We start from the raw sequence: 24706 nt of genomic DNA, 5'->3' as shown, positions 1-24706 counted from the left end.
ACAGAGGCCCTGAGGATGGAACAGAGGCCAGAAGACTCACACTTGTCATCAATGGATTTTTAACAAAACTGCCCCAGTAATTCACTAGGGAAAAGAAAGTCTTCCCCACAGATGTTCCTGGAACAACTGGATAGGCTATACGGAAAATGGACCTGAACTCCAACCTCACATTGTATACAAACATTGACTGAAGGTGAATCGTGATCTCCATGGAAAAGCTGAAGCCATAAACCACTTAAAAGAAAGCCTAGAAAATCCCTACAAAGTGGGTTCAGCAAATGTTGACAAAAAGCACACAGAATGGTAGAAAAGCAAAATGTAAATTGGACTTCATCAAAATTTAAAACATCTGCTCTAAGAAAATGAAGTGAGCCCCAGAATGAAAAAAATATTCACAATATACCTACCTGACATAGGACTTGTCTCCAGAATATGTGAAGAATGGGCCCAGAAATGAAGCCACTGTGGGTCCCTGGTAGACTAGTGCCATGCCAGCACATAAGCAGTACTTGGGGATGGTGGCAGCAATGACCCTCACAACCCAGGCCAGGAAGTCACCCTAGCCAGCCCACGGTCATCAGTCCAGGCCAGCTTCCTAGCCTGAGGTCAGCAAGGCTGAGGAGGGGGTATCCTACCTGGGACTCTGCCCCCCCAAACTTGGCCAACCCACAGCCCCTATGGCAGCACAACCCACAGAGCCCCCTCCTGTCTGAGTATAAAGTACAACCCTCAAGGGACTGAATGGTGTAGAAAGGAGGAGCAGGTTCAAGCTACCCACAGATCTGTGTCCAGAGTCATCCTGATGGCTCATAGAGCAGGGGCCAGGAGCAGGCAAGTTCAAGGCCTAACCGCTACCTTCTACTGGGTTGCTGTGGCCAGTGGCTTTCCCTCCTGGGCTTAGGAGACAGGTGCAGGACAGATCCTTGTGGTGACCTATTCCCAAAGGGCCCCTTTCCCGGAGGCAGGATGAAGCCGTGAGATGGGCCTCAGGTGCTGTGCTGACAGAAGTTGGAACACTGGCTCTGCCTGTTCTGGTGGCAGCATGTATGGGAAAAGCACCTACAGCCCCAGGTTGGGGGAAAAACTAAAGGAGATCAAGGGGAACTCCTAGCTTCAACCCCAACCCTTCCCCCTAGTCCCTGCAGGATCCAGTTCTGCTGACCACACACTCTTCTTCACTCTGAATGCACCAGGCTCAATCCTGCCCCAGGACCTTTGCACTGGCTATGCTGCTACCCAGACTGGAGCTGTCAGTTTGCAGAGTAGCCAGCCCCCTGTGGTCACTGAGGTCTCAGCACCATCCCCAGTTAGGTCCTGTCAGGATCTCCATTTTCAGATGGGGCAACAGAGACAAGAAAAGTGGAGGAACCAGCCCAGCTGAGTGTGAACTCCTGAGAGATCCAGCTGGGTACCCTGAACGCATCACCTCACCTCTCCAGCCTCCATTCCCCCTCTGTAAATCAGGTCTGCTGCCACGGTGGCCTGAGAGGAGACACTCTCCACTCTGGTCCGTGGCCCTGGATGTGACATGGGCCATCTCTGGCCCAGCCCCAAGTGACAGTGGAAGAAGGTACTGGAGACGGCAGAGTGCGGGGTAGGAGGCTTTATTTCACGGGAGGGGTTAGAAGGAGAACCTGGACAGAGGGCAGCAGGCGGTGTGGGCAGGGGTTGACGCTTGGACAGGGACTGAGTTGGGAAAGGGCTGCCCCCAGGCCTGTTGGGAAGGAGAAACTGGCCTCTGTTGAGACCTAACCCAAGGGGGTGGGGGTGGGAATTGGGTCTGGAGGAATGAGGGCCCCCTCCCTCCTGGCTGGATATGAAGCCCAGGCCCTGCCTCACTTTCCTCCTATAGGGCCACAGTCCCTCCTGGCTCACTGGGGCCACATGGCCCCCACACCTCACTGCTCTCGCCCCAGAGGAGGGGGCTAGATCAGACAGGGCAGTGGACAGGGAGCCTGGGGAAGTTAGGGAGCGCGGGGTGGGGTCCATGGTGTGCGAGGGGGTGGTGGCCGCCTGGGTGGTCAGTTCCTGGCAGCGATGACCACAGAGAGAGCCACACCCCCCAGGGCAACAGCAGTCGCCCCAAAGAGCCACTTCCAGGGGATGGACTGTGGATAAAGGGGAGGGAAGAGAAGGCTGGAGGGCAGTCAAGATGGATACCCCGGGCTTTAGCTACCAACATGGTCCAAACAGGCCTCCCAGCAAACCACTGCCTGACAATGCCTTTCCCACCTTCTGGCAAAACTCCTACTCATACATCAAAACTCAAGCCAAATGTCCCCTGTTCTAGAACACCTCCCCTTCCCCTCTGGAAGAGCTATCATTCCCCACCCTGGGCCCTCCAACTTGTGTTCCATCTTCTGTTCTAGCCCTGGCCGCATGGGGCTGAGGCTTCTCTGTGTACCGTGTAGTCCAACACAGCCCAGTTGACAATGCTTGCAAAATGAAGAAACTCCTTCTACGTGGTGTGCCCCGCCCTTAGCCCCTGCCCCTCCTCTCAGAGCATCCCTGTGCCTGCCAGCCCCCGCTCACCCAGGCACCCTTGCCAGGACACTTGGCAGGCAGCCGGCTGGGGTTGCCCAGCATTTTCCGGTACAGGGCAGTCTCCGTGCTCCGCTGGGCTGCGTGCTTCTTCACCAGTTTCGATAGCTCTGCGTGGATCGTCTACAAGAGGTGGGTGTCAGTTGGCTAAGAACACACAGTGGAAGCAGCCAACCTGACCATCATTTCTGATGTGCTGCTTTTCTGGTGCCCCCAGTCACTTTGGGGCTAGGACCACTGGGCCATAAAAGTTCCATCGGCCCCACCCTGGGCATCAGCAAACTGGACTGCCACCTCTATCTCCCTAAGTAACCAGTGGATGGGGCAGAGCACAAGGTGGCCAGAACACTGGAAGATTTGGGGAGAAAAGCTGAGTTTGCTGATACTGGCCATGTTGGTGGCACCCTTGGCTCTGGGACTCCTTTGGGAGAGAGGTGAGCCCAGACCACCTATGCAGGGGTGATGGGAGTCTCAGCAAGCTGGCTGGGGCTCTCTGGCCACCCACCCCCTCGCTGTCACTGCCCAGGCTGGGGCACCATAGGGAGAGCCGCAGCCAAAAGGACAAGGGGAAGACCACCAGATGGCAGGGCAAGACCCAAGCTTGCCTCCTTTCTGCTCACCTTATTGGAAGGTTCCAGCTTCAGGGCTGCCCTCAGAATGGGGATGGCCTCACTGTACTCCCCTTGCTGGGCCAGCACCTGTGGGAGGAGATGGATGGCATCACAAGAGACCATGATCTTCTTCAAAAGGCTCAGCTCTGCCAGGCTCCTGGCCACCTTGACTAGTCCCAAATCTATCACCAACAATCACCCCAGGGATCCAGCCACCCTCATATCTTTCCCAAGCCCTCAGAACTACATGAGTGCCCACTGGGTTCAGTGTCATCCCAATCTGCTCCTTCCCTTGCATGTCAGTCTCATCCTTTGCAGGAAACCTGGGTGGTGGCCTCAACCCTGGCTGGCTCGAGAAGCCAACTGAACATTTCCAAAACTTTGACTACAGTGAATGATTCAGAGCCAACCAATGAGATCCAGCCGGAACTACTCTGGTGTCACTGAGAAACCAGATACTAAGCAGGGAGGATGGAAGCCTTGAACTTTTGAGCGGACAGGAAGAAGCATCTTGGTCACCATGAGAGGAAAACCTACAGCAGTCAGGCAAAGCATCCCTACAACATTGTTTAACACCCGGATCCAGCCATGCCTGAAGCAAGACCCTGGTACTTGACAGTTTTATAAACTATTAATTCCTCCTCTTGCTTGAATCTGTTTGAGTAGGTTTTTGTCACCTAAAACCGGCAATGTAAATGTGTGTGAGGCTACATGATCAGATAATCCCACTACCCCCAAGATTATAGATCCTTGAAAAAAATAGAGATGGCATCTTCTTTCCACATTTCAACACAGACCCCTGCACACAAGTGCTTAAAAAATGCTGGTTGGAAGGAGGCCCTATTCATGCCTCTCATAAACAGGCTAGGTGACCCACAGTTTGCTTGTTCTTTTTTTTTTAACACTATTTTTTTTAAAGATTTTATTTATTTATAAGAATATACGGAGAAGAGAGAGAGAGAGGCAGAGACACAGGCAGAGGGAGAAGCAGGCTCCATGCAGGGAGCCTGACACGGGACTCGATCCCGGGTCTCCAGGATCACGCCCTGGGCCCAAGGCAGGCACCAAACCACTGAGCCACCGGGGCTGCCCCTACAGTTTGCTTGTATTTCAATTTCCTCAGTTTACTGCTGAAAGGTGCTGAACCTCTCCCCAAAACACACACAGACACAGGGGTGGGGATGAACAGAGATGGGGCAAAACCAATTATGATCAAGTCTACACAGGCAAAATTCATCCCTACATTCCATAGCACTTACTGGGCTCCCACTGTGTACCTGGCCCTGTTTGCAGGGCTAGAGATTTACCAGTGAGTGAAACACACAAAATTTCCAGCTCCTAGTAAGGGACATAACAGCCACGATGACGCCTGCCTGTGCTGACGGCAACACGGAAAACATGAAGACGGGGTAGGGGGGTCAGGTGGGCACGGCAGGGAGAGCTTCCTGAGGAGGTGACATCAGAGCAAAGACCTGAAGGAGGTGAAAGAGGGATCCATGGGGGGATCCGACGTATGAACATCTCAGGTGGAGAGCACAGCCTGTGCAAAGTCACTCGGGTGGGAAGAGACCTGGCCTGGGCAGCAAGCAGTGAGAAAGCTGAGCAGGAATGGAGAAAAGAAAGAGGAGAGGTAGAAGGCGATGGTGGGAGGACCAGATGACTCAGAGCCCCAAGGGTTGCCATGAGGACTTGGCTTTCACTCCGTGAGACAAGTGAACCACAGAGGATTATATGCAAAGAGCAGTCACCAAAGGGCCGCTAAGTAGTGTCAGGTATAAGAGGGAACCTAAGACCTAGGGTTCAAGTCTGGCCTCAGTCAATGAATTGCTGTGTTTCAGGCCACACCCCAGCACCTGTCTGGGACTCAGTATCCCTACCTGTACCCCAGAGAGCTTGGCTGGTTGACACCTATGCCTGTCTCAAATCCAGAGTTTAGAACCAGCCCCACTGTCCTAGGTTGGGGGGAACTAGCCTGCCCAGCCGGAGCTTATGCTCATCTGCCCACAGCTCGTGGTCCATCCATCTGCAGCCTGCAGCTTACCTTGCCCTTGCGGAAAAGAGCCTTGATGTTGTCAGGCTGGTGCTCCAGCACAAGGCTGCAGGAGCGCAGCGCTGCACGGTAGTGATCCAGCTTCAGCTGTGAGGCCGCCAGGTTGTTCAGACATTTCACCTTCAGCTGTAGGAGCTGCTCCTCCTCCTCGAATGTCATGTCCACTGTGGGAGGATGGCGTTCAACCATGGCAGTGGTCACCACGCTGCCAAGCCCCCACAGCCACCCATGTGGAGGGCCAGCTGGCTTCTACCCCCAGGGAAAGGCTCCCCACACACTGTGTCACCCAGGCCCTGGTGGAAGGGGGGACTGGGTGGGGAGGGCCTCAGAGAACCTCAGTCACAAGAGACTGGGGAGAGAGGCTCTGAGATCCTGGGGGCGGGGCCTCCACCATCTATTCCTCAGAGTACCTCAAGCCTCTCCCGTCTCAGTTTCTGTATCTCTAACAGGGGCCAAGACCAGCACCATCCTCAGGGCACTCCTGAAGGGTCTGTAAGATAGAGCCTAAGCAACGCGAAGGCTTAACCACAGGGCACATAGTTGACACGATCTACAGTTACCCACATTCTAACACCTACCTGAGTTCTGTAACATTCCAGTGATTGGGGACATACCACACAAGTCTACAGTGGACCCTAGCCTAAAGGTTAGGAATAGTTGGACATCTATCCATATTCTGTTCTGAAATACTCCAGAACATTCTGAGTCTGAAGCCCTCTGTGGCTTGATGTTTCTGGCACTAGTAGATGCCTTCACAGGGGGTGGGGGGATTTGATGTGGCAGTCACCTTTGGCGCTAGAGGTGATGGCCTTGATGGCGAGGTCGTAGGAATTGGCCGCCAACACGAAGTCGGCCCGCTGGTAGTGGGCATTGCCACACTCCCGCTTCCGGTTGGCCAAAGCCACACGTTCCTGGCCTGTGAGCATTTCCAGGTCAGGCCCATCCACGGCAGTCTTCAGGGTCACCTCCAGGCACAGGGCCGCGTGTGGGGGGATGTATGGGCTCCTGCTGGGGGATGGGGCAAGAGCAGCACTCAGACCCAGCGGCCACCACGAATGAACCCGTCATACTGGGTTGGCTAGGGAGCAGGGGGGAAAAGGCTCAAGACTTGGGAGCTGGCCCCACCGTCACCCCCTCCTCAGTAAAGCAAAAGGGAAGTGACTTGCCACCCATGAGCTACCTGACTTTATGAGTGACTTCCCCTGCCTAAGTCTGTTTCTTTTTCTATAAAATTGGTAAGCAAAAGGGTCCCCCACAGGGAGGGATCCTGCTGGTGACAGGTTCTCACCTGCCCTGGGGGCCATAGCAGTACTTAGAATCAGCAGTGACCATAGCTGTCTCCCCCACATCCATGAGTGGAACGCTGAGATCCAGGGCCTGGATATGTGGGGGCAAGAGAGTCAGGCTCAGGTACAGAGTAGCAATACCATTCCTGCTCTGACCCCACCATCTCCCCGCCCCCCAGCCCACCTCCTCCCCCTCCAGGCTGCAGCCCCGGCCTCCTCCACTGGGCCCCAGGCCAGATGCCAGGCCCCTCGCCCCCTCCCACCTGGATGACGTCGCAGTCGCCCAAGGTGAACACCAGCTCTGGCTCTTCCTGCACCCGAGTGCCATTCTCCAGCGAGGTCTGCAGCTGTACAGTGACCACCTGGCCTTTAGCTGGGCGGCTCGAGCCAGGTGGGCCTGGGACCAACGTCTTCTTTCGTAACAGCCCATTCCCTGTCGGGGAATCAGGGACAAGCAGTCTGTCACTGGGCAGGTCAGATGGGTGCTTGCTCCCCAAGCACTCCTCTTCCAGCACCCTGCTGAGCCTCAAACAGCTGCCCTGCCACTTACTGGATAAGTGACCCCATGCCTCTGGGATAGTCCCTGGCGGGACACTAGGCATGAAAGGGTGATGATAATGGCTGCCTGTATGACCATTACCTTAAGAAAATTAAGATAGCAAAGGCAAAGTGCTGAGAAAAGTCCTCCTGCCCAGCAGAGTCAGGCTGACAGGGATGTCCAGAAAAGACTCTGGAGCCACCCTCCACTCCCTCTCCTGGCTCCAATCCAGCCCTTCAACATTTGGGCCTCAGTTTACCTCGCCATGAAATGGGGTCATCAGGGGGCCCCCTGGTGACACCCAATGAGCACTTTGCTTGGTTAGCAGAGTGCCTGTGACACCAGGAGTGAGTCCCTACCAAAGCACAATGTCACCAAATTTAAAAGTTAAACAGAGCGAGAAGACCTATAAGCAAAGTGCCCCTAATTGCCTCACAGCCCATGTTTTCCTCCATGCCCCCGTAAATCAAAGGCCAACAGCCACTGAGCATGCATGAGGCCTTCACGAATCCACTCAAGGTACCCCCAAAACAAAGATAGCCAATGTCATCCCACAACAACCACTGAGACAAGCGAGGGCTTATATCTGTGAGGCCTGTCATCGTAATATCACCTGCAATCACCCATATTCTGACATTTACCTGGATTCTATACTATTCTAGTCTGGAATATACCATAACTCTGAACAGACCTTAGACTGAAGGTGAGGGACAGGGAAATATCTATTAATATTCTGGAATATTCTAGAATGTTCCAAATTTCTGTACTGCTCCCCAGCTTATATATGCCCCATATCTGGTCTCAGAACCATTGATCTAGTGGGTCCCTAGGAATCCTGTGTCTTTAAGTTCCTGGGCACTAATGATGGATGTGCTGGTAGGGTTACAAGCAGCCATCAGGATAGACTCTGGGCAAATCACGTGCCCTCTCAAGGCCTCAGTATCCTTGTATGGAAGCCCAAATTCTGACCTCAGAAAGCAGCTGGCTCAAATATAAATGCACAGTCAGGTTTGTGCTTAGAGGCACAGCATGGCAGCTCTTAATAACAGTAGAGAAGACCTTCCCAAATTCTAATATAGCAAAGGAAGCTGTCTGTTGAGCAAACACCTCCACTTCTCTGAGCCTCAGTTTCCTCATTTGTAAGATGGGAATATGGTAAGAATTACATCAGAGGGTTACTGTGAAGCTAAAATATGATGCACAGGCCCTGCACAGAACCAGTGCTTAGTAAATACTACCTGGTGTTATTTTTAGAAGTAACGTTTCTATTAGCAGTAGAGATGATATTAGTAACAATTCTGTGTTATCAGTATCAGTATTATATGATACTATTGCTTTAATATTAGTATCAGTGATCCGATTAATGATGTTTTACTGCTACATTTATTAGCAGATTCTAACATTATTTAACATACTAGATATCAGCACCAGTAGCAATATGTTTCTCTAGTTTCCAGAGTTGCTATCATGGGGCACATGGTGGGCCACGTGTGTGGGTTCCCCTAGTTTCTTCCTTGCAGGACTTCTCTGAGCAGTTACAATGAGCCAGACAGAGGACTGAACAAAATAGGATGTTCACAGATCTATTTGACCCCCAGACACATTTTCAGGGGACAGGTACTCACCAGACAAATATTAAAAAAGCAGCAGTGGGGGCTGGGAGTTGCCAGCACCTGACATACTGGCTGTGTGGCCCTGGGCAGGTGACTAAGCCTCTCTGAGCCGCTCTTAGCAGCTCTGGGAAACAGGAACATAACACAATGTGCATGTGCGTGTGTGCATGTGACAATGAAAGGGGTTCTTAAATATGAAGTGTCTCAACCAGTTGCCGATGGCTGGCGATCACCGTGATTACATGTTTAACTTCCAATCTACTTCATAGCAGAAAGGGGAAAAGGAGGCTCAGGGGAGAGGAGGGCCTAGGCCAAGGTCATTTCTGATCCTGAGCTGTCCAGGCCATTAGGGTCAACCCAAGCCACCCCTGCTCCTTACCCAGGATGTCCAGCCACTCATCCGGAGCTGGGGCGGGCTCGGGCTCAGGTTCCATGGCGGCCAGGAACTCTCGGGCCAGGGCCCCAGGTTGCTCAGCCTCCTCCAGTGGAGGCTGCCCCACATCTTCAAGTGGTGGCAGCTCATTCAGGTCTTCCTCCTCCTCCTCCTCCTCTTCCTCCTCCTCGCCCTCTGCGTCTTCCACCCCATCCAGCACCTCGAAGTCCTCAAGTGGTGGGACCCCAGCAGGCGGTGGGGCAGTGGGCTCAGGCCCTGAGGCAGAGGGCTCAGCACAGGATGCCATGCTGCTGGGGGGACGGGAATTGGCCCTGGTGGGGGGGAATGGATGGGGTAAGAATTCCTCTCTGCATCCATTCACCATGCTGCCAATCATCTGCTATGTGACTTGGAGGCTCCAGGCCTTAATTTCCTCATCTATATGGTGGGTAAAGAACAACCTGGGCTTGACCCCACACATCAAACCCTGAGCATCAATCAGTCCCAAACAATAATAACTGTTATTACAGCTAATTATTTTATAGTTTTTACAAATACCCAGAGAAGTAGGAAACACTCCCCTCTCCACACTATATCTTGCAGAAAAGGCAATTGAGGCCCAGAGGGGCAAAGCCATTTGCCCAAGGTCACATAGCAAGGCAACTGCAAGGGACAGAATTTGAACCTGGGGCTTTAACTGATTAAATGCCCAGAGGGGGTACTGGGATTTTGTTAGAGGGACTGAAGTCTCAGGAAGTCTACTTTTAGAGCCCAAAGGGAACTGAATTTTTACCAGGACTCCCTACCTCCAGCTGCCCCTTCTCCTAAGGGTTGCCACGACCCCAAGCCTTTTCTTTCCATACCGACTCTAATGCCACTTCCCCAATACCAAGGACCCTGGCTCAAACCCTTCCCTGGGAGCCCTTTCTCCTAGAGCCTCCTGACCACTCTCTCCAAGTAGCCTCCTGTACAGAAGTGGTCAAGACCCCCACGACATTCTACAGCCCCCTCCTCGGGCTACCAAGAACTCCCCCTCTCCCCCAGGCCCCCAGCTCGGAGGTCGTAGAGCCTAGCCATCATCCTAACCCACAGCATCTCCCTAACCCTCACCTGCCTGCTCCTTCCGGGCTCCAGCCCCATTTTCTGAGACCCTCCCTGCCCCCACCCCCACAATCCCCTGCGCCCGCATACTCGCTCTCCCCCCTCCCCCAACCACCGCCCCCAACCCGGGCAGCTCCCCCGAGAGCCGCTCAGTCGACCCGTAAACACCCTGATGTCCCCATACGCTCCTTTCCCAATCGCATAACACCCTACGCCCTCCAGACACCCCTCGCCTCGACCTGGCTCTCCGTCAACCTCCCACCCAGGCTCCCAACGCCTCATGCCTGTTTGACGCCACCACTCTGGGGCCCCCGACCCCCCGCACCCTCGGGGCCCCGGCCCTGCACTTCTCTGCCAGCACCGCCCCCACCCACTCCCCTCAGCCCCCTTCGGCCCCCACCCCCGGCCGCCCGCGCTGGGCCGCGCCCCCTCTAGCACTCCGACCCTCCGCACCCCCCGGCTCGCCTCCCCCCGGCGGCCCTTGGCCCCGCCCATCGGCCCCAGCCCCCGCCGCCCCGGCACCCAGACCAGCCCCGGCCTGGGCAGCGCCCCCAGCCGGCGCAACCCTGCCGGCGCCCCGGGACACGTGCCTCCGGCTCCGGGACCCCCGCCTGGGGTCCTGCGCCCCCCTCCCCGCCCCCAGCCGCGGCCGCCGCGCCTCGGGAACCAGGCTCGGGCGCCCGGCCCCGCCCCCACCGTGCCCATTGGCCGCCGCTGCTGCGACTGCGGCACCCATTGGTCCGAGGGCGCATCCGTCGCGGGAGCAAGCACCACCCCCTTCCTGCTTGTTTCCGCGGGGCGTTCTTAAAGGGGCAGAGGCTGCCCCTCCACCCCGGGCGGGGGCGGGGGCAGGGGGCTCTCCGGATAGGAGTCCTTTCGCCAATCCGCGTCGCGCTGCTTAGCGGGACTAATCGTTCCGGTCTGAGCTTCATCCTGCTCATCTGCGAAATGAGGATAAACACCCCCATCCACGCACTTTCACATTGTGGGGTGGGGGGGTACTTTGGGGAGGACAGTCCTAAAAGGTATTTCTTTGAGGAGCTCCGATTTGACCGTCAGGGCAGCTCTGGGACTGTTGGATAAACCCACCCTGAAGCCCTAGTTACAGATGTGGACCCAAGGTCTCGAGGGGGAGAGATCACCCAAGGGTACACGGAACCCCCTCCCCCCGTGTGGACTGTCTAATCCCCAGGAGGGTGCCTTTTGCGTACAGGAGCTCAATTAATAGGTGAACGACTGAGCCAGGAGGGCTACTGGAAGGAGTTTCTCCTCCTTGCACCCTCTGTTGAGGGGTGATAAGGTACCCATGGCATCAGGAGAAGGTGGCAGCTTCGATTAGATGGGCTTTTATGGATCTTGTTTTGCAAAAGGGGAAACACTTACTCTTCCCTCACTCTGTTTTACTTCCTTCCCAGGAGTTACCCAAGCACAGAATGATCTTGTTCATTCTTTTGCTTCCCTCCCCTTATCCCATGCTGCTCCATCCTGGAAAAGAATTTTTCCTGTTTTGTCTCCACTGCATCCTTGAATGAAGCCTAGCACCTATGATATGGGAGTACAATAAATGAGTGAATAATTGAATGAGTGAATGAATGAATGAATGAATGAATGAGTCACTGACTATTGGAGGTACCTAACCCCGGAGGAGGTAACTGCTTTTGGAGGCAACTAACCTGTCAGATTGGAGCTCCTTCCAAGGTCACCTCCTACAGGAAGCTCTCCATGACCTTCCCAAACAAGGTCTGGTTGGCTGTCCTCTGAACATGATGAACCTCTACTTTGTAACTGATTTTATGTCTGTGCCATTATTTGACTTACCTCTGCCTTGCCCATTAGATTGGAAAACCCCCATAGTCTGGGAAGAGTCTGTTGTTTGTCATCGTTTTAGCACTGGGGCCTACACAGTGACTGGCATAAAAAGAGAGGGGGTGGGGGAAATTCAGGGAAATCTTTGTGGTTGGTAGGAAAGCAGGCCAGTTAGCCAAAGAGGTGCTAGGACAGTGAGGACATATAAGAAATTTCCTGGGAAAGAACATCAAATAAACCCTGGGTCACCCATGGTTCTGAGGGACTTGGACTATTCCCTGACCATCTCTAAACCTCAGTGTTTTTATCTACATAGTGGAGTCTCTTACCCATCCAGCCCCACCTCTGTTATAAAGGCTGGAAGAACTGCAATAAACAATGATACTAATAAACAACTAAGTTAAATATAAACTAATAACAGCAACTATTGCAACAATAATAGTCATAATTGACATTCAGACTTCACAAGGGAAGGCAAACACTTCATGTATATTTCATCCTCCCATCAGCCTTATGAGACAAAGGTTGATATTTGGAGGCCATCTCATTGACTGCCTAGTAGTATTGCAATTGTCATAGTTTCCTGGTAAACTGGACTTTTTATTGTTATGATATGCTTCTCTTTATTTCAATGTTTTTTGCCTTAGAGTGGACTTTGTCTGATATTAAGGTGGTACATCTGTCCTCTTTTGGCTCAGTCTTTTTTTTTTTTTTTCTTTTGGCTCATTTCAAAAATGCTCTATCCTTTTGCAACCTTTACCTTCCAGCTTTCTGTACCCTTACGTTGTATGTGTGTCTCTTGTAAGCAGCACAGAATTGGGTTTTCCTTTGTGATCTAGTCTACCCATTTTTGTCTTTTACCTGGAGCATATGGCCTATTTACATTTAATATGATTATTGACATATGAAGACTTAAATTTGAGCTCTTGTGTGTGTTTTCTCTGAATCACCTGCTCTGTGCTCCTTTTCTCTCCCTGTTCTTGCTTTCTTTAGGATTGGATGCATGTTTTTTCGGTAAGATAATTGTGATCTTACAGATGAGGAAACTGAGGCACAAAGAAAGTAATTGTCTTGTTCAAGGTCACAGTGATGAAAACAAATATAGGCCAGGTCTCTTCCCCTATTGAGCTTCTATTCCACCCGGGGAGCTGAATATTGCATAATGATTCAGGTAAGTATCTAATTGCAACTGTGATAAGCACGAAATAGGAAATAAAACTAAAAAAAATGGTAGAGAGAGGCTTCCAATTCCCAGACTTAGGCCTCCCCCCAAGAATGTCTCTATCACTGGTCCGAGTGTTCCCATCACTTTTCACCCTCTCCCTTGAACACACAAAGAAAAAAGACATTTTCTTGTCTCTACTCCACTGTGCATGAAACATTTGGGGCCAGCCAAGTCCCTTTAACCTTGACTTGTAGCCCCCACCCCTTCCAGGACCCTGATAAATGTTTCCTGGCTTCCAACAGAGCCTGAGGGACCAATGGAAAAGCTTGTTTTTTCCAATCTGGGCCTCTTCTACTGCAGCCCTCACACAGAACCATGGTTCCCAGCATGCCCCACCCAGGCTCTTCCCTCAGCATTGGCTGCTGCCCGACTCACAGAGTTCCACAATTCTTACAGAAGTCAAAGGCACACTACGTGCTTTTGCATCATCCTACCTTTGCTCCTGTGATTCTCTCAGTCCTGAATGTCAGAACCTAGAAAACTCCTAATGCTACCCCATCCAGATGTACCTACTTCCTTGCCCCCAAATGAGTCCTCATACCCCACTCTTCAGGTTCCTCCAGGCTTGAGTCTCTCCTCTTTATAGCCCTGCATTGTTTTCTTTGGTACTGAGATTGTCTGCGTCAGACTGTGTCCTTTGATCCTCAAGGCTAGGCAGGGACTGAGTACTCTCTGGATCCCCATAATATGGGCCACCCCCAGGGGAAGTGCCTAGAGGGCTTACTGAACAATTTTTAATACTGTTGAACTAAATATATAATAATCCTGGTCCTCATTAACTTTTCAATGAATGACGGCAGCAGAATATGGGAGTAATAATACTTCATCCTCAGTTTACTAAGGGCTTATAGTGGGCCAAGCCTTATTATAAGGAATTAATCTGTATGCTTTCATAAGGTTAAGCCATTTGCCCAAGTCTACTCAGCTAGGATGTGACAGAGCTAGAATTAGAACTCAAATATGTTTAATTTCAGGGGTCTTAAAGAGTCTTCCATGTACCCAAGGGCTTTTGAGAGATCTCTCAAGCTCTCAACAACCTTAAGAGGCAAATGCTATGATCACTCATAGTTAATAAACTGAGACATAGAAAAATTAGATACATACATATCATATACACAAGACCTCAACAACTAGTGATAATTAATTGCTAACATTTATTGAGCAAGTACTATTTGCCCTGTTTTGTTTATGCATTTAACTTGAATTATCTCACTTAAAGTGCATCTTTGAATCAGTATGAACTCATGGTTTTCAGTATACATAAAAAAGAACATATAGAAATATAAATGTTTATGCATTGGTTAGTATACATATGTATATTTTCTAACTCTTGCTGCTGAGAGGGTCTCTGAGCAGACACCCCAGTGGCAGTGAGCACACCCAGCACCCAGACCTTGGTTTCTCTTTTTTTTTTTTTTTTTTAATTTTTATTTATTATAGTCACACAGAGAGAGAGAGAGAGGCAGAGACACAGGCAGAGGGAGAAGCCGGCCCCATGCACCGGGAGCCCGACGTGGGATTCGATCCTGGGTCTCCAGGATCGCGCCCTGGGCCAAAGGCAGGCGCCAAATCGCTGCGCCACCCAGGGATCCCTAGACCTTGGTTTCTCAATACCATTCTCCAAGAAAAGGAACCAGGATCTTTGGAGAGATGGCTGATTCCAGTGATATTCCAAACCAAGCATGGAACATCTTGCAGTGCTAAAAGTAAGGAAGTACTCAGAGAAAGATGGAGACATATTATTAAATTTAAAAAAATTATTTAAGGGAGGAGGGGGCAGTGAGAAAAAGGAGAGAGAATCTCAAGTAGCCTCCCCACTGAGAGAGGAGCCTGATCCCACAACCCTGACATCAGGACCGGAGCCAAAATAAAGAGTTGGATGCTTAACTGACTGAGCCACCCAAGTGCCCCCCCAAATGGAGACATATTGAAAGAACATAGAAGCTAACCTAAAGGGGCAGCAAAGTAACTAATTAATTGTAGGAGCTGCTGGCTGGCTCAGTCCTTAGAGCATGTGACTTTTGATCTCATCCTGGGTTCAAGTCCCACCTTGAGCATGGAGCCTACCTAAAATAAAAAAATAAAAAGAGGAAAATAAGAAATTATTGTAACCCACAAAATAAAATGCTCATGAGTTCATAGTGACATACTTGAATAAATGTATAACTAGAAAAGAATGGACAGCTGTTGTTTATAATAGAATTCCAATTAATGATTAATTAATAAATAGAAAATCACCATAGTAATTGTTGCCAGCAAGAACCATGGATGGATGCTAAAACTAGTGGGTGAAAATGTATTAAAAAAAAGTTAGGGTGTTTGCATGGTCTCTTGAGGTATCTCATAAGATACTTATTGAAAGGGAGGAAAGGGTAACTTAACAGTTGAGAAACTGGCAGACATTGCTTTAAGCAAGTAACCAAAGTCAACATCACCAATAATGAGACACATCAATATCCTATGACTCCAGATATGATGTATTGAAAAAGACACAACATCATTTCTGTGGGATTCCTGCCCAAAGTGTTAGGGTTAGGGTTAGGGGTTAGGGTTAGGGTTAGGGGAAACATGAGGAAACATGGGACAAACCCATATTGATGAGTAGTCTACAAAACTAGCACTCTTCAAAAGTACTAAGGTCAGGGGATCCCTCGGTGGCTCAGCGGTTTGGCGCCTGCCTTCGGCCCAGGGCGTGATCCTGGAGTCCCAGGATCGAGTCCCTGCATGGGGCTCCTTGCATGGGGCTCCTTGCGTGGGGCCTGCCTTCTGCCTGTGTCTCTGCCTCTCTCTGTGTGTCTCTCATGAATAAATGAATAAAATCTCAAAAAAAAAAAAGTATTAAGGTCATAGAAGACTAGGAAAGACTGAGGAACTGCCACAGAGTGGAGATTTTGGAGACACGACTAAACGCAACATGAGATCTTGGATGGGATCCTGGACCAGAGAAAGGTCACCAAAAGCGGAGAAGGGATTTTTGAACTAGATGAATCTGATTCCCAACCTAGAAAGCAGGCTGCCTGGGTCTGGCTCAACCACAGGCCACTTGAGCACCGCGTGACCTTGAAGAAGTCCCTGCCACCGTCAGACCTCAGTCTTACCTTCTACTAAATAGGATGCCCGCCCCCTTCCGGGCATCTCGGGCGTTGGAAACTACGCAGGCGCGAGAGAGACTGCTTGATTGGCTATTCGTGGTGACGCACTTGCGAACAGTAGCAGCCCCTAAGCCCCACCCCTTCCTGCCGCGCCTCCTAGCACGCATATCGGCCCCAAGCACGTCGCCTACACGCCTGATCGCACGCATGGTGCGTGGTGACGTCGCGGCGGCGCGGGCGCCATCCCGGAAGCGCGAGCAAGGCCGCCAGATGTGCAGGTGCTGCTGTCACCGACGCCGGGGCCGAGTTCGGGGTGGGGCTGGGGACGCCGGGACCGCTGGGGAGCCGGGCCGGGTCGGGCGCGGCCCCGGGCTGTCGCGGGGTGGGGCGCGCCGCTGGCCACATCTGGGCTCCCCTCCTGCGTACAGGCCTCAGTTTCCCCGTCCGCGCAATGTATGCGCCGGCGGCGCCACGGGCCGGTTCCGGATCCGGGGCGCGGGAGCTGGGGCTGACTATGTTCAGGCTGTGCAGTGTTACCCGGAACCGGGCGTTGCCCTCTTTGGGCCTCAGTTTCCCCGCTTTGCAGGGGCGGGGCGTGAGGGGTTATGCGAGTCCCACCTCACTCGCGGGTTTTGCTAAGGTTGGGTCGCCAAGTTAAATTTTGTTAAATAAGCGGATGGAATTATGGTGCCTCCGCCTTGCCGTGTGACCTTGGGTAACTGAACCCACCCGTGTGCGCCTTAGTGCCCTTGGAGATGATAGTGTTTGCTTTATAGGGGAGATTGGGGATTAAATGAAGTGCTGTCCAAGTGTTTGTTCCTGTTCTTGGAAGTACCAGGGAGCCCCTAGCTAAAATGCTGGTTCCCCGGCCCCGCCCTAGGACTTCATACTCTGCTTGGAGAAGCAGCCCGCTCTGAGCCCAGCTCCTTATCACTATTAGTTTCAGTACCCACAGACAGCGCTGTAAGGTTCTGATTCTTTGTTACTCTCCTTTTCTGGATGAGAAAACTGATTCAGGGAGGTGAGGTGACTTTCCCAAGGTCACACAGCCTCCCTCTCTGCATGTTTTCCTCATAAATACATTTGGAGCAGGGATCAGAGCTCTTGCTGGGTAATTTCCACCCTGTATGTGGGCCAGACTAGCTGTTAGCGAAGTCTTCCTGAGAAAGGCAGCTGGATGGAGAGTGTGCCTTGAATCCCTCAGCCCCATCTGGGACCCAGAGACAGGAAAGAGCCCTACTTTGGAGCAGAACCATTTTCCACGGGTCCAAATCTTGCACCTGCCAAGCACTAGCTGTGGGGCTTCCTGCCACAGGGCTCTGCCCTTCGAGCCCAAGTGTCCTCTTTATATATGATCATACTTCTTTGGAAATGTGGATACTGTGGGTGGTAGTACTTGGCATGTAGTAGGAATTCAATAAACATAGTGATTATTGGGTGAGGGGAACTTCACCAGGTGTGGCAGTTTATTTCCAGAAGACAGTAGGGGCTGCAAATAACTCTTGGCCTCCTTGATGCTTGCAGGGAGAAAAGTATTAACATTTGTAAATGAGGCAATTTCACACGCACGCATGCACACACACACTTCTGGTTTGTTTGTTTTTTTCCTGGAAAAATTCAGAAGTGTGGCAGAAGTTAGTTGCTGTAAGATGCAGCTGTCCTGGCATAGGTGAGCATTGAAGATCTGTTCAGAGTCACACTTTTGTGGATCCTGCAGACTGTGGGCTTTTGAGTTGTGACTTGGGTTTACTGGCTATGTGACAATGACCCAGTTCCTCAGTGTCTGAGTCTCAGTTTCTTGATATGTGATTAAGGATAACAGTTCTCAGTGTATGAAGCTTAGTGGTTTGATAGCATGCAGTAAGTGATCAATAAAGAGGAAGGTAGAGTTAAGTGGGCTCTGAAAGCCCTTCCTGGTCCTGTATGTGAATCTCAACAAATTGCAACTGGGCCTTTCTGTTGGCAGGTAAATATGTAGACCCCAGAGCCAAGCTATGTCAGGACTCCAGGTTTTGTTTTTTGTTTGTTTTTTTTTAAGATTTTATTTATTTATTCATGAGAGACACAGAGAAAGAGAGAGGCAGAGACACAGGCAGAGGGAGAAGCCGGCGCCATGCAGGGAGCCTGATGTGGGACTGGATCCCAGGTCTCCAGAATCACACCCCAGGCTGAAGGTGGCGCTAAACCGCTGGGCCACTGGGGCTGCCCAGGACTCCAGGTTTTGCAGGACACTGCCACCTACCCTCAAGGGTGAATGCTGAACCTGTGGCCCCTCCTGCCCTGGCATGGTCCAGGAGGCCCCTACCCGCCATCATGCTCATCTGCCTAAACACAGAGCCATCTAGGTTGCTGGGGCCCACAGACTGAAATTCTTGGCTTTAATTGTTAATAAAAGTCTACCGTCGTCGGAGTGCCTGAATGGACTGAATCCATTAAGCTGCTGCCTTCGGCTCAGGTTATGATCTCCAGGTCCTGGGATTGCACCTCACATCAGCCACCCTGCTCAGTGGGGAATCTGCTCCTCCCTCTCCTGTCCCTCCCTCCTTCCCTCTGCTCATATGCCTTTTCTTCCTTTCTCTCAAATAAATAGATAAAATCTTTAAAAGCAAAACAAAAGTCTATTGTCCTAACTAGAGGTGAGTTTGAAAGCTGCTAAGCTAAGTTCTGGTGATCCTTGCTGTGAGCCAGGTTCTGGGCTGGGCTCTGGAAGAGAGACATACCTCTTGGAGCTGACAATGTTTTGGGAGCAAACTGGTGAAAAGGTCAACTGATGGGGCACCTAGGTGGCTCAGTTGGTTAAGGTTCTACTCTTGGTTTCAGTTCAGGTCATGATCTCAGGGTCATGGGGTTGTGGGACTCTCTCCCTCTCCCACTCCCCCTTCCTTCCTTTTGTGTGTGTACACATATGCTCTCCAAGATAAATACATCTTAAAAAAAAAAGGTCAATTGATAACATAGAGAATTTTAGGAAAAGATGAGCCAATGAAGCAATAAAGCGATGTGCTAAAAGTAACCAGAGTAGGGACTAGTTATCAAAGACCTCTTGGGAGAGAAGATACTGGAGGTGGTGATGATTCGAGGGGGCAATCATACTTGTAGGGACAGCAGGTGCAAAGCCCTATGGTGGGATGAGCAAAGCAAGGGGATGTGGGAAGAGACTGACAGATCTGTGCAGGTAGAAGTGGCCATGGCCTTGGGCCTATGGAGAGTTGGGGCCGCAGAGGTGGGTGGGTGATGGAATTCTGATGTACTTGGGTGCAATTTGCAGATATGTCCTCCCAACACCCCTGAATTCTTAGGATGACAAAGCTGTGGCTCAGGTGGTGTGACCAACTTATGGTCATGGGGCCCGGGGTTCTGAGACCCTCCTTCCATCCCACCTACCCCAGTGGCTGGTATAGACTGAAGACTCTTCCTGCTTGTTTCAGGCAGCGGAGGAGGAAGAAGAGATGGACCCCCCGGACTCGGCCTCGAGGGTCTTCTGCAGCCGCATCCTGAGCATGGTGAACACAGATGACGTCAATGCTATCATCCTGGCTCAGAAGAACATGTGAGTGGTGGCCAAGAGCTGTGGGCCCCGGGCGTGGGAAGGAATCCACTTGCTGGCCAGCATTCTTGCCCTGCCCACCCCTACCCTGGGCCCACACTGGTGATAAAATGAAGGAAATGAGCAAATTTGCCGGCTGGCTCCAAAGTAAATTCCTTCCTGGCCTGGAGGCGAGGCCTTGGCACAGGAAGCAGGGCTTTGGGATGGTTTTGCAGCTGCGGATGGCTTGGCAGGGGCCGCAGCAGCTCCTATCCCAAGACCTGGAGTGGGGAGTGGGGGATAGGAAGGAGCTGCAGGAGGGGATCTGAGGAAGCCAGTGAACTGATCTCCGATTAGGAATCTGGTCCCTCAGAGCCTAGGCTGTCTCTGCAGAGTACTCATGGTCTTTTGGGGGGGCCGTCAACACCCTTTGCCCTCCTTGGGGCTTGGCATGTGACCACCACAGCCTCACCCTAATTCCAGCCTGCTCTGTGGGGAAGAAAGGCTTACACAATCTTAGGGTGGAAACACAGACTCCTGTGGCTTTATTTTTGTGTATTTAAGACAAAGTCTCTTCCTTCCACTTATGACACAATACAGACCTGATACCCTTCCACTTCTCTCATCCTGTGACAAGAGTGCTGGGTTTGTCTGGGTCAGATTTAGGCCTGGCCTGATGAACTCCCACAGTCAGGGAAGACAAAACCAGACACAGACCTTCCTGGCCCCATGGTATCAGGGCTGGGCCAGAGGAATAACTTGGGTCTAGGAAGTCCAAGGAGTCAGAGTCTGCTTGAGAGGGAGGAAAGGCTATGTGAGAAGTATGTACTGGGTAGGATTTTAGGGGTTTTTGTTTGTTTGTTTTTATCTGTTTGTTTGTTTTTTAAAGATTTTATTTATTTATTCATGAGAGACACAGAGAGAGAGAGAGAGGCAGAGACACAGGCAGAGGGAGAAGCAGGCTCCATGCAGGGAGCCTGATGTGGGACGCGACCCCAGGACTCCAGGATCATGCCCTGGGCTAAAGGTAGGCACTAAACCACTGAGCCACCCAGGGATCCCCCTTAGTTTTTGTTTTTTAAAGATTTTATTTATGTATTTGAGAGAGTGCACACAAGAGAGCACAAGTGGTGGAGAGGGAGAAGTAGGTTGCTCATCAAGCAGGGAGCCTGATGTGGGGCTCGATCCTAGGACCCAGGGATCGTGACTTGAGCCAAAGGCAGCCGCTTAACCAACTGAGCCACCTAGGTGCCTTTTGGGTAGGGTTTTGAAGGTTGAACAGGAGTTTGCTAGATGGCTCAAACAGCAGGTAGAGTTTTGTAGGGCAAGGGAATAATACATGTAAAGATCATGAAGCAGGAAAGGGCTTAGCATGATTAGTTTGTGGGGCATGGCAAGTTTGTAGAGCATTGTGTGTAGGGCTGGTGCTTTCTCACTGCTGCCAGGCTGGACCGCTTTGAGAAGACCAACGAGATGCTGCTGAATTTCAACAACCTGTCAAGTGCCCGCCTGCAGCAAATGAGCGAGCGCTTCCTGCACCACACAAGGACCCTGGTGGAGATGAAGCGAGACCTGGACAGCATCTTCCGCAGGATCAGGTGGGTCCTCAGCCCCTCCAGCTTCTGCCTCCCCCTCTGAACCTCAAGTTCCTCCCCTGTTCAATGAAGACCATCCACTCCCTATAACAGAGCAATGAAGGAGATTTAGCTCCTTTGCTTTATGAGGCTTTAGCGCTCACTTAGAATCTGAGAAGTTCTGAACTTTGGGATAAAAAATCTTGAAGTTTCTGAATTTAAGTTTCATTTATCTTTTGCCTAATGCAAAAGGCAGGCAAGTACAGCCAGGGGAAGGCAAGCCTCTGGTCCCTCCAGCCCCCAATTCAGGTCTTCTCTCAAGAGGTGTAAGAAATTGCCAGTTTTTTGTGGGTCCCTTCTGAGCTGTTTTCTGTGACGAAACACAGAATGCTCGAGGCAGCACTCAAGAGCCTGCATCAGTGCCACTGTTAATGACTGTGGCCACATGCCTGGGCCTGGAGTGAGCCAGAGCTGCACCCACAGTTCCCCTACTGATGGAGTCACTTCCTCGGCCCTGGGGGCAGCCACACCCACTGGCAGAGCAGAAATCATGCGATGGGCCAATTAAATTTAGAAAAGCACATATTTTCTGGGGCGTCTCATTGGGCTGGTTGCCCAGGCGTGGTGTTGGGGGTGAGCTGGAACCCCAAGTATTGGCACCCTTTGTGCATATCTGTATCGCCCGGGAAGAAGAAAGTTATTTCTGCCCAGTTGCCCTGTGGGTAGGGACCCAGCAATGGTAGTACTTCTGGTGGGGACTGGTTGGCCACGGTCAAGGATGAGACTCCACCCCAAAGATCCCTTTATCATTCTTTTTAAACATGACTTTATTACTTTGCGGGGAGAAAAGGACAAACAGCTGGTTAGAAATGAAGCAGGCATTTCTCTGTGAACAACATTTTAATATGTGCAAGGTACGTGGTGTCTGGAATGGATAATCACTCCTAACACAGACACTCTCATCCCAGTGATGGGGGACCAACTGGAACAAGTCACTCAGGGGAGTGACTGCTGAGGATGGAGTGAGGAAGCCTCCTGGAAGGTTATCTGGACAGAGGAGGGCAGACATAAGAAGGGCATGGCAGGTAGAGGGCCCAGCTAGGCCCAGCATCAAGGACACTCAGAAGCTCTGTGACAGCTGGGTGGCTGCCATCTGCCCAGGGGTGAAAGGTCTGCAGGGCTGAGCACATGGGCCTCTCTCCAGCCCAGGAACAGTGACAAGCGGTACCGGGGGAGGGGGGTTCCCATCCCTCAACCACCTGGAGCTGGCAGTTAGGGTTCCTGGTGTACACCAGGCCCAGCCTGTCTGCTTGGCAGGTTCAGCCCTGTATGCCTTCCCTTCCCCTGCAGGACGCTGAAAGGGAAGCTGGCCAGGCAGCACCCGGAGGCCTTCAGCCGTAAGTGTCATCCAGGGCTCTTGTGCCCCACGCCTGGCCTCTGTACTCGCAGATGCCAGTGCCCTCACCCCAGGGCTGGCTTCTGGAAGGTCACCTCAGGGGCTGACGCTGAGTCCAGGCCCTAATGGGCAGTAGATCCAGAGAGACCTGGAGCAGGGGGCAGGGGTGGGGGTGCTTTTCTGGTCTTGGCCACCTGTAGAGCAGATGCTGGGACCAGGATCCCTTTCCTGGGGGGAGGTTACACAGGGGAATATGGATAAGAACGATGACAGTCCTTGCCCAAGTGGATTAACATAGCCCTATGAGGCAGGCTTTTACCTGTAACCACCCATGAAGTGGGCTGAGACTATCCCATTTCATACAGAGGGAAAGTAGCCCAAAAGATCAGTGACTTCTCAGAGGCAGTGCAGCATCCCCCCATGCTGAGCCTCATTCTGCGCCCTCTGCCAAATGGGCCGACATTTCCCCACCCCAAGGCTGTTAACAACCAAGGGCAATTCTGTCCGGGCACCTGGCTGGCTCAGTCAGTAGAGCATGCGACTTGATCTTGGGGTTGTGAATTCGAGTGCCACATTGAGTGTAGAGCTTCCTTTTTTTTTTTTTTTTTTTTTTTTAAAAAAAAAAAAAAGGCAGTTCTATTATCAGGCCTGGTTTATAGAGCAGAATGCTGAGGCAGCCTGGTCCTGGTAACACAGTCAAGAAGGCAGAGCCAGGCTCAGGCCAAAGGCCCATGTTGACTTGACCCCAGAGAAGCCAGGTCCTGGCCGCACCTTGAAGGAAAACCTCTCACCTGCCAGGGCCTCAGTTTCCTCCTCTGTAAAATGGGCCACATTATGCCCCTTTGGGTGGCAGGGGAGCTGTCAGGGGTCATAGGCCCAGTAAATCCCTCATTACAGTGCCCACCATAGTGACTAAGCCAACTCCATCCTCCAGATATCCCAGAGGCATCCCTCCTGGAGGACGAGGATGAAGACCTCATCCCGCCCAGCACCACAACCACCATTGCCACCTCGGAACAGAGCACGGGTTCATGTGACACCAGTCCTGATACCGTCTCACCCTCCCTCAGCCCTGGCTTCGAGGACCTCTCCCATGTCCGCTCCAGCTCCCCTGCCATCAATGGCCGCAGCCAGACAGACGATGAGGAGACACCGGGCGAGTAATACTACTCCCTGGCATCCCAAGGGGTCTCAGGGCAGTGGCAGCACTCCCTCGGTGTCTGAGGTGGCAGCAGGTAACCCTGCCTGGAGATCAGCTTTGCCACCCTGTTCTGTCACCTGGAGCTCCCCAGGGGACAAGGCTCCCTCCCAAGGGTGTGGAATTCGTAGGGGTCTGTCATTCCCACTTCTTCCTCATTGAGAACATCTGTCTTCTGCAGACCCTTCTGCCAAGCCAGGGGATGATCAGCTTGGCTGGAGTTGTTGGGCTGGGCATAAGGGAGCTTCTCCAGAGCCAGGCTTGAAGTTTGCTCTAACCAACATTTAAAGGCTCCCAGAGACCAGAGCCAGATAGCTCCTGCCCCAGTGCCTTGGTCGACACCTCCTCAAAGTGGACCAGCACTGTCTTGTCTGAGTTCACCCCAGCCCATCCCTGCACCTACTAATTCTGGTCTCCTTCTCCCTTCTTCCAACAAAAGTATTGAATACTGTCTCCAATCGGTATCTCAAGGAGGTTTCTGAGACAGTTGTAGAAGGCTCAAGATGAAGGCTGGCCATTCAGCTACAAGCCTGATAAGGCCTGTGTTTCTCTGACCAGAGGTGGAACCCCGAGGGCCCAGCAGGCCTTTCCCAGGGCCTCCATGGAGCAAGCTGAGCCACCTTGGAAAACAGAGTTAAACGGAATATTTTTGTACCCGATGTTTACAGATGCTGTTGGGAAGTTATCAATAAAAAGACTCTGTTATTAAAAAGGGAAGGGTGTACTTAGCAGTGGCTTCCTTCCATCCTTGGGCCCAGGCGGCCATAAGGGGGACA

The 24706-nt window shown here is 51.8% G+C and overlaps 2 protein-coding genes and 1 long non-coding RNA gene across 5 annotated transcripts; 1 reads left to right on the top strand and 2 right to left on the bottom strand.

Moving 5' to 3' along the window:
- Nucleotides 1-1588: 1588 nt before the first annotated feature.
- Nucleotides 1589-10808, bottom strand: FKBP8 (FKBP prolyl isomerase 8). Of its 3 annotated transcripts, none has more exons than XM_072786695.1 (9): nucleotides 10704-10808; nucleotides 9019-9344; nucleotides 6752-6921; nucleotides 6491-6579; nucleotides 5990-6207; nucleotides 5194-5366; nucleotides 3162-3239; nucleotides 2533-2664; nucleotides 1589-2108 (listed from the first exon to the last, which is right to left on the bottom strand). In XM_072786695.1, the coding sequence occupies exons 2-9, from the start codon at nucleotides 9317-9319 to the stop codon at nucleotides 2022-2024; spliced, it is 1248 nt and encodes a 415-aa protein (XP_072642796.1). In that variant the 5' UTR covers nucleotides 9320-9344; nucleotides 10704-10808; the 3' UTR covers nucleotides 1589-2021. The 3 variants fall into 3 exon arrangements, with proteins under 3 accessions (XP_072642796.1, XP_072642797.1, XP_072642795.1); XM_072786696.1 differs by having other exon boundaries at nucleotides 5990-6210; nucleotides 10704-10796; XM_072786694.1 differs by lacking the exon at nucleotides 10704-10808 and adding an exon at nucleotides 10514-10566 and having other exon boundaries at nucleotides 5990-6210.
- Nucleotides 10809-14542: 3734 nt separating this feature from the next.
- Nucleotides 14543-16294, bottom strand: LOC140610524 (uncharacterized). The gene is made up of 2 exons (XR_012012144.1): nucleotides 16243-16294; nucleotides 14543-15211 (listed from the first exon to the last, which is right to left on the bottom strand). It is a non-coding gene; the product is annotated as an uncharacterized lncRNA (long non-coding RNA).
- Nucleotides 16295-16357: 63 nt separating this feature from the next.
- On the top strand, nucleotides 16358-24647 carry KXD1 (KxDL motif containing 1). The gene is made up of 5 exons (XM_072786688.1): nucleotides 16358-16514; nucleotides 19665-19786; nucleotides 21208-21360; nucleotides 22687-22733; nucleotides 23667-24647. Exons 2-5 carry the CDS (start codon nucleotides 19686-19688, stop codon nucleotides 23894-23896), a joined length of 531 nt encoding a protein of 176 aa, XP_072642789.1. The 5' UTR covers nucleotides 16358-16514; nucleotides 19665-19685; the 3' UTR covers nucleotides 23897-24647.
- The last annotated feature ends 59 nt before the right edge of the window (nucleotides 24648-24706 follow it).

This window comes from Canis lupus, chromosome 19 (genome assembly GCF_048164855.1).
Source record: "Canis lupus baileyi chromosome 19, mCanLup2.hap1, whole genome shotgun sequence".
Lineage (NCBI taxonomy): Eukaryota > Metazoa > Chordata > Mammalia > Carnivora > Canidae > Canis > Canis lupus.
This window is presented reverse-complemented; position numbering and strand designations above follow the sequence as displayed.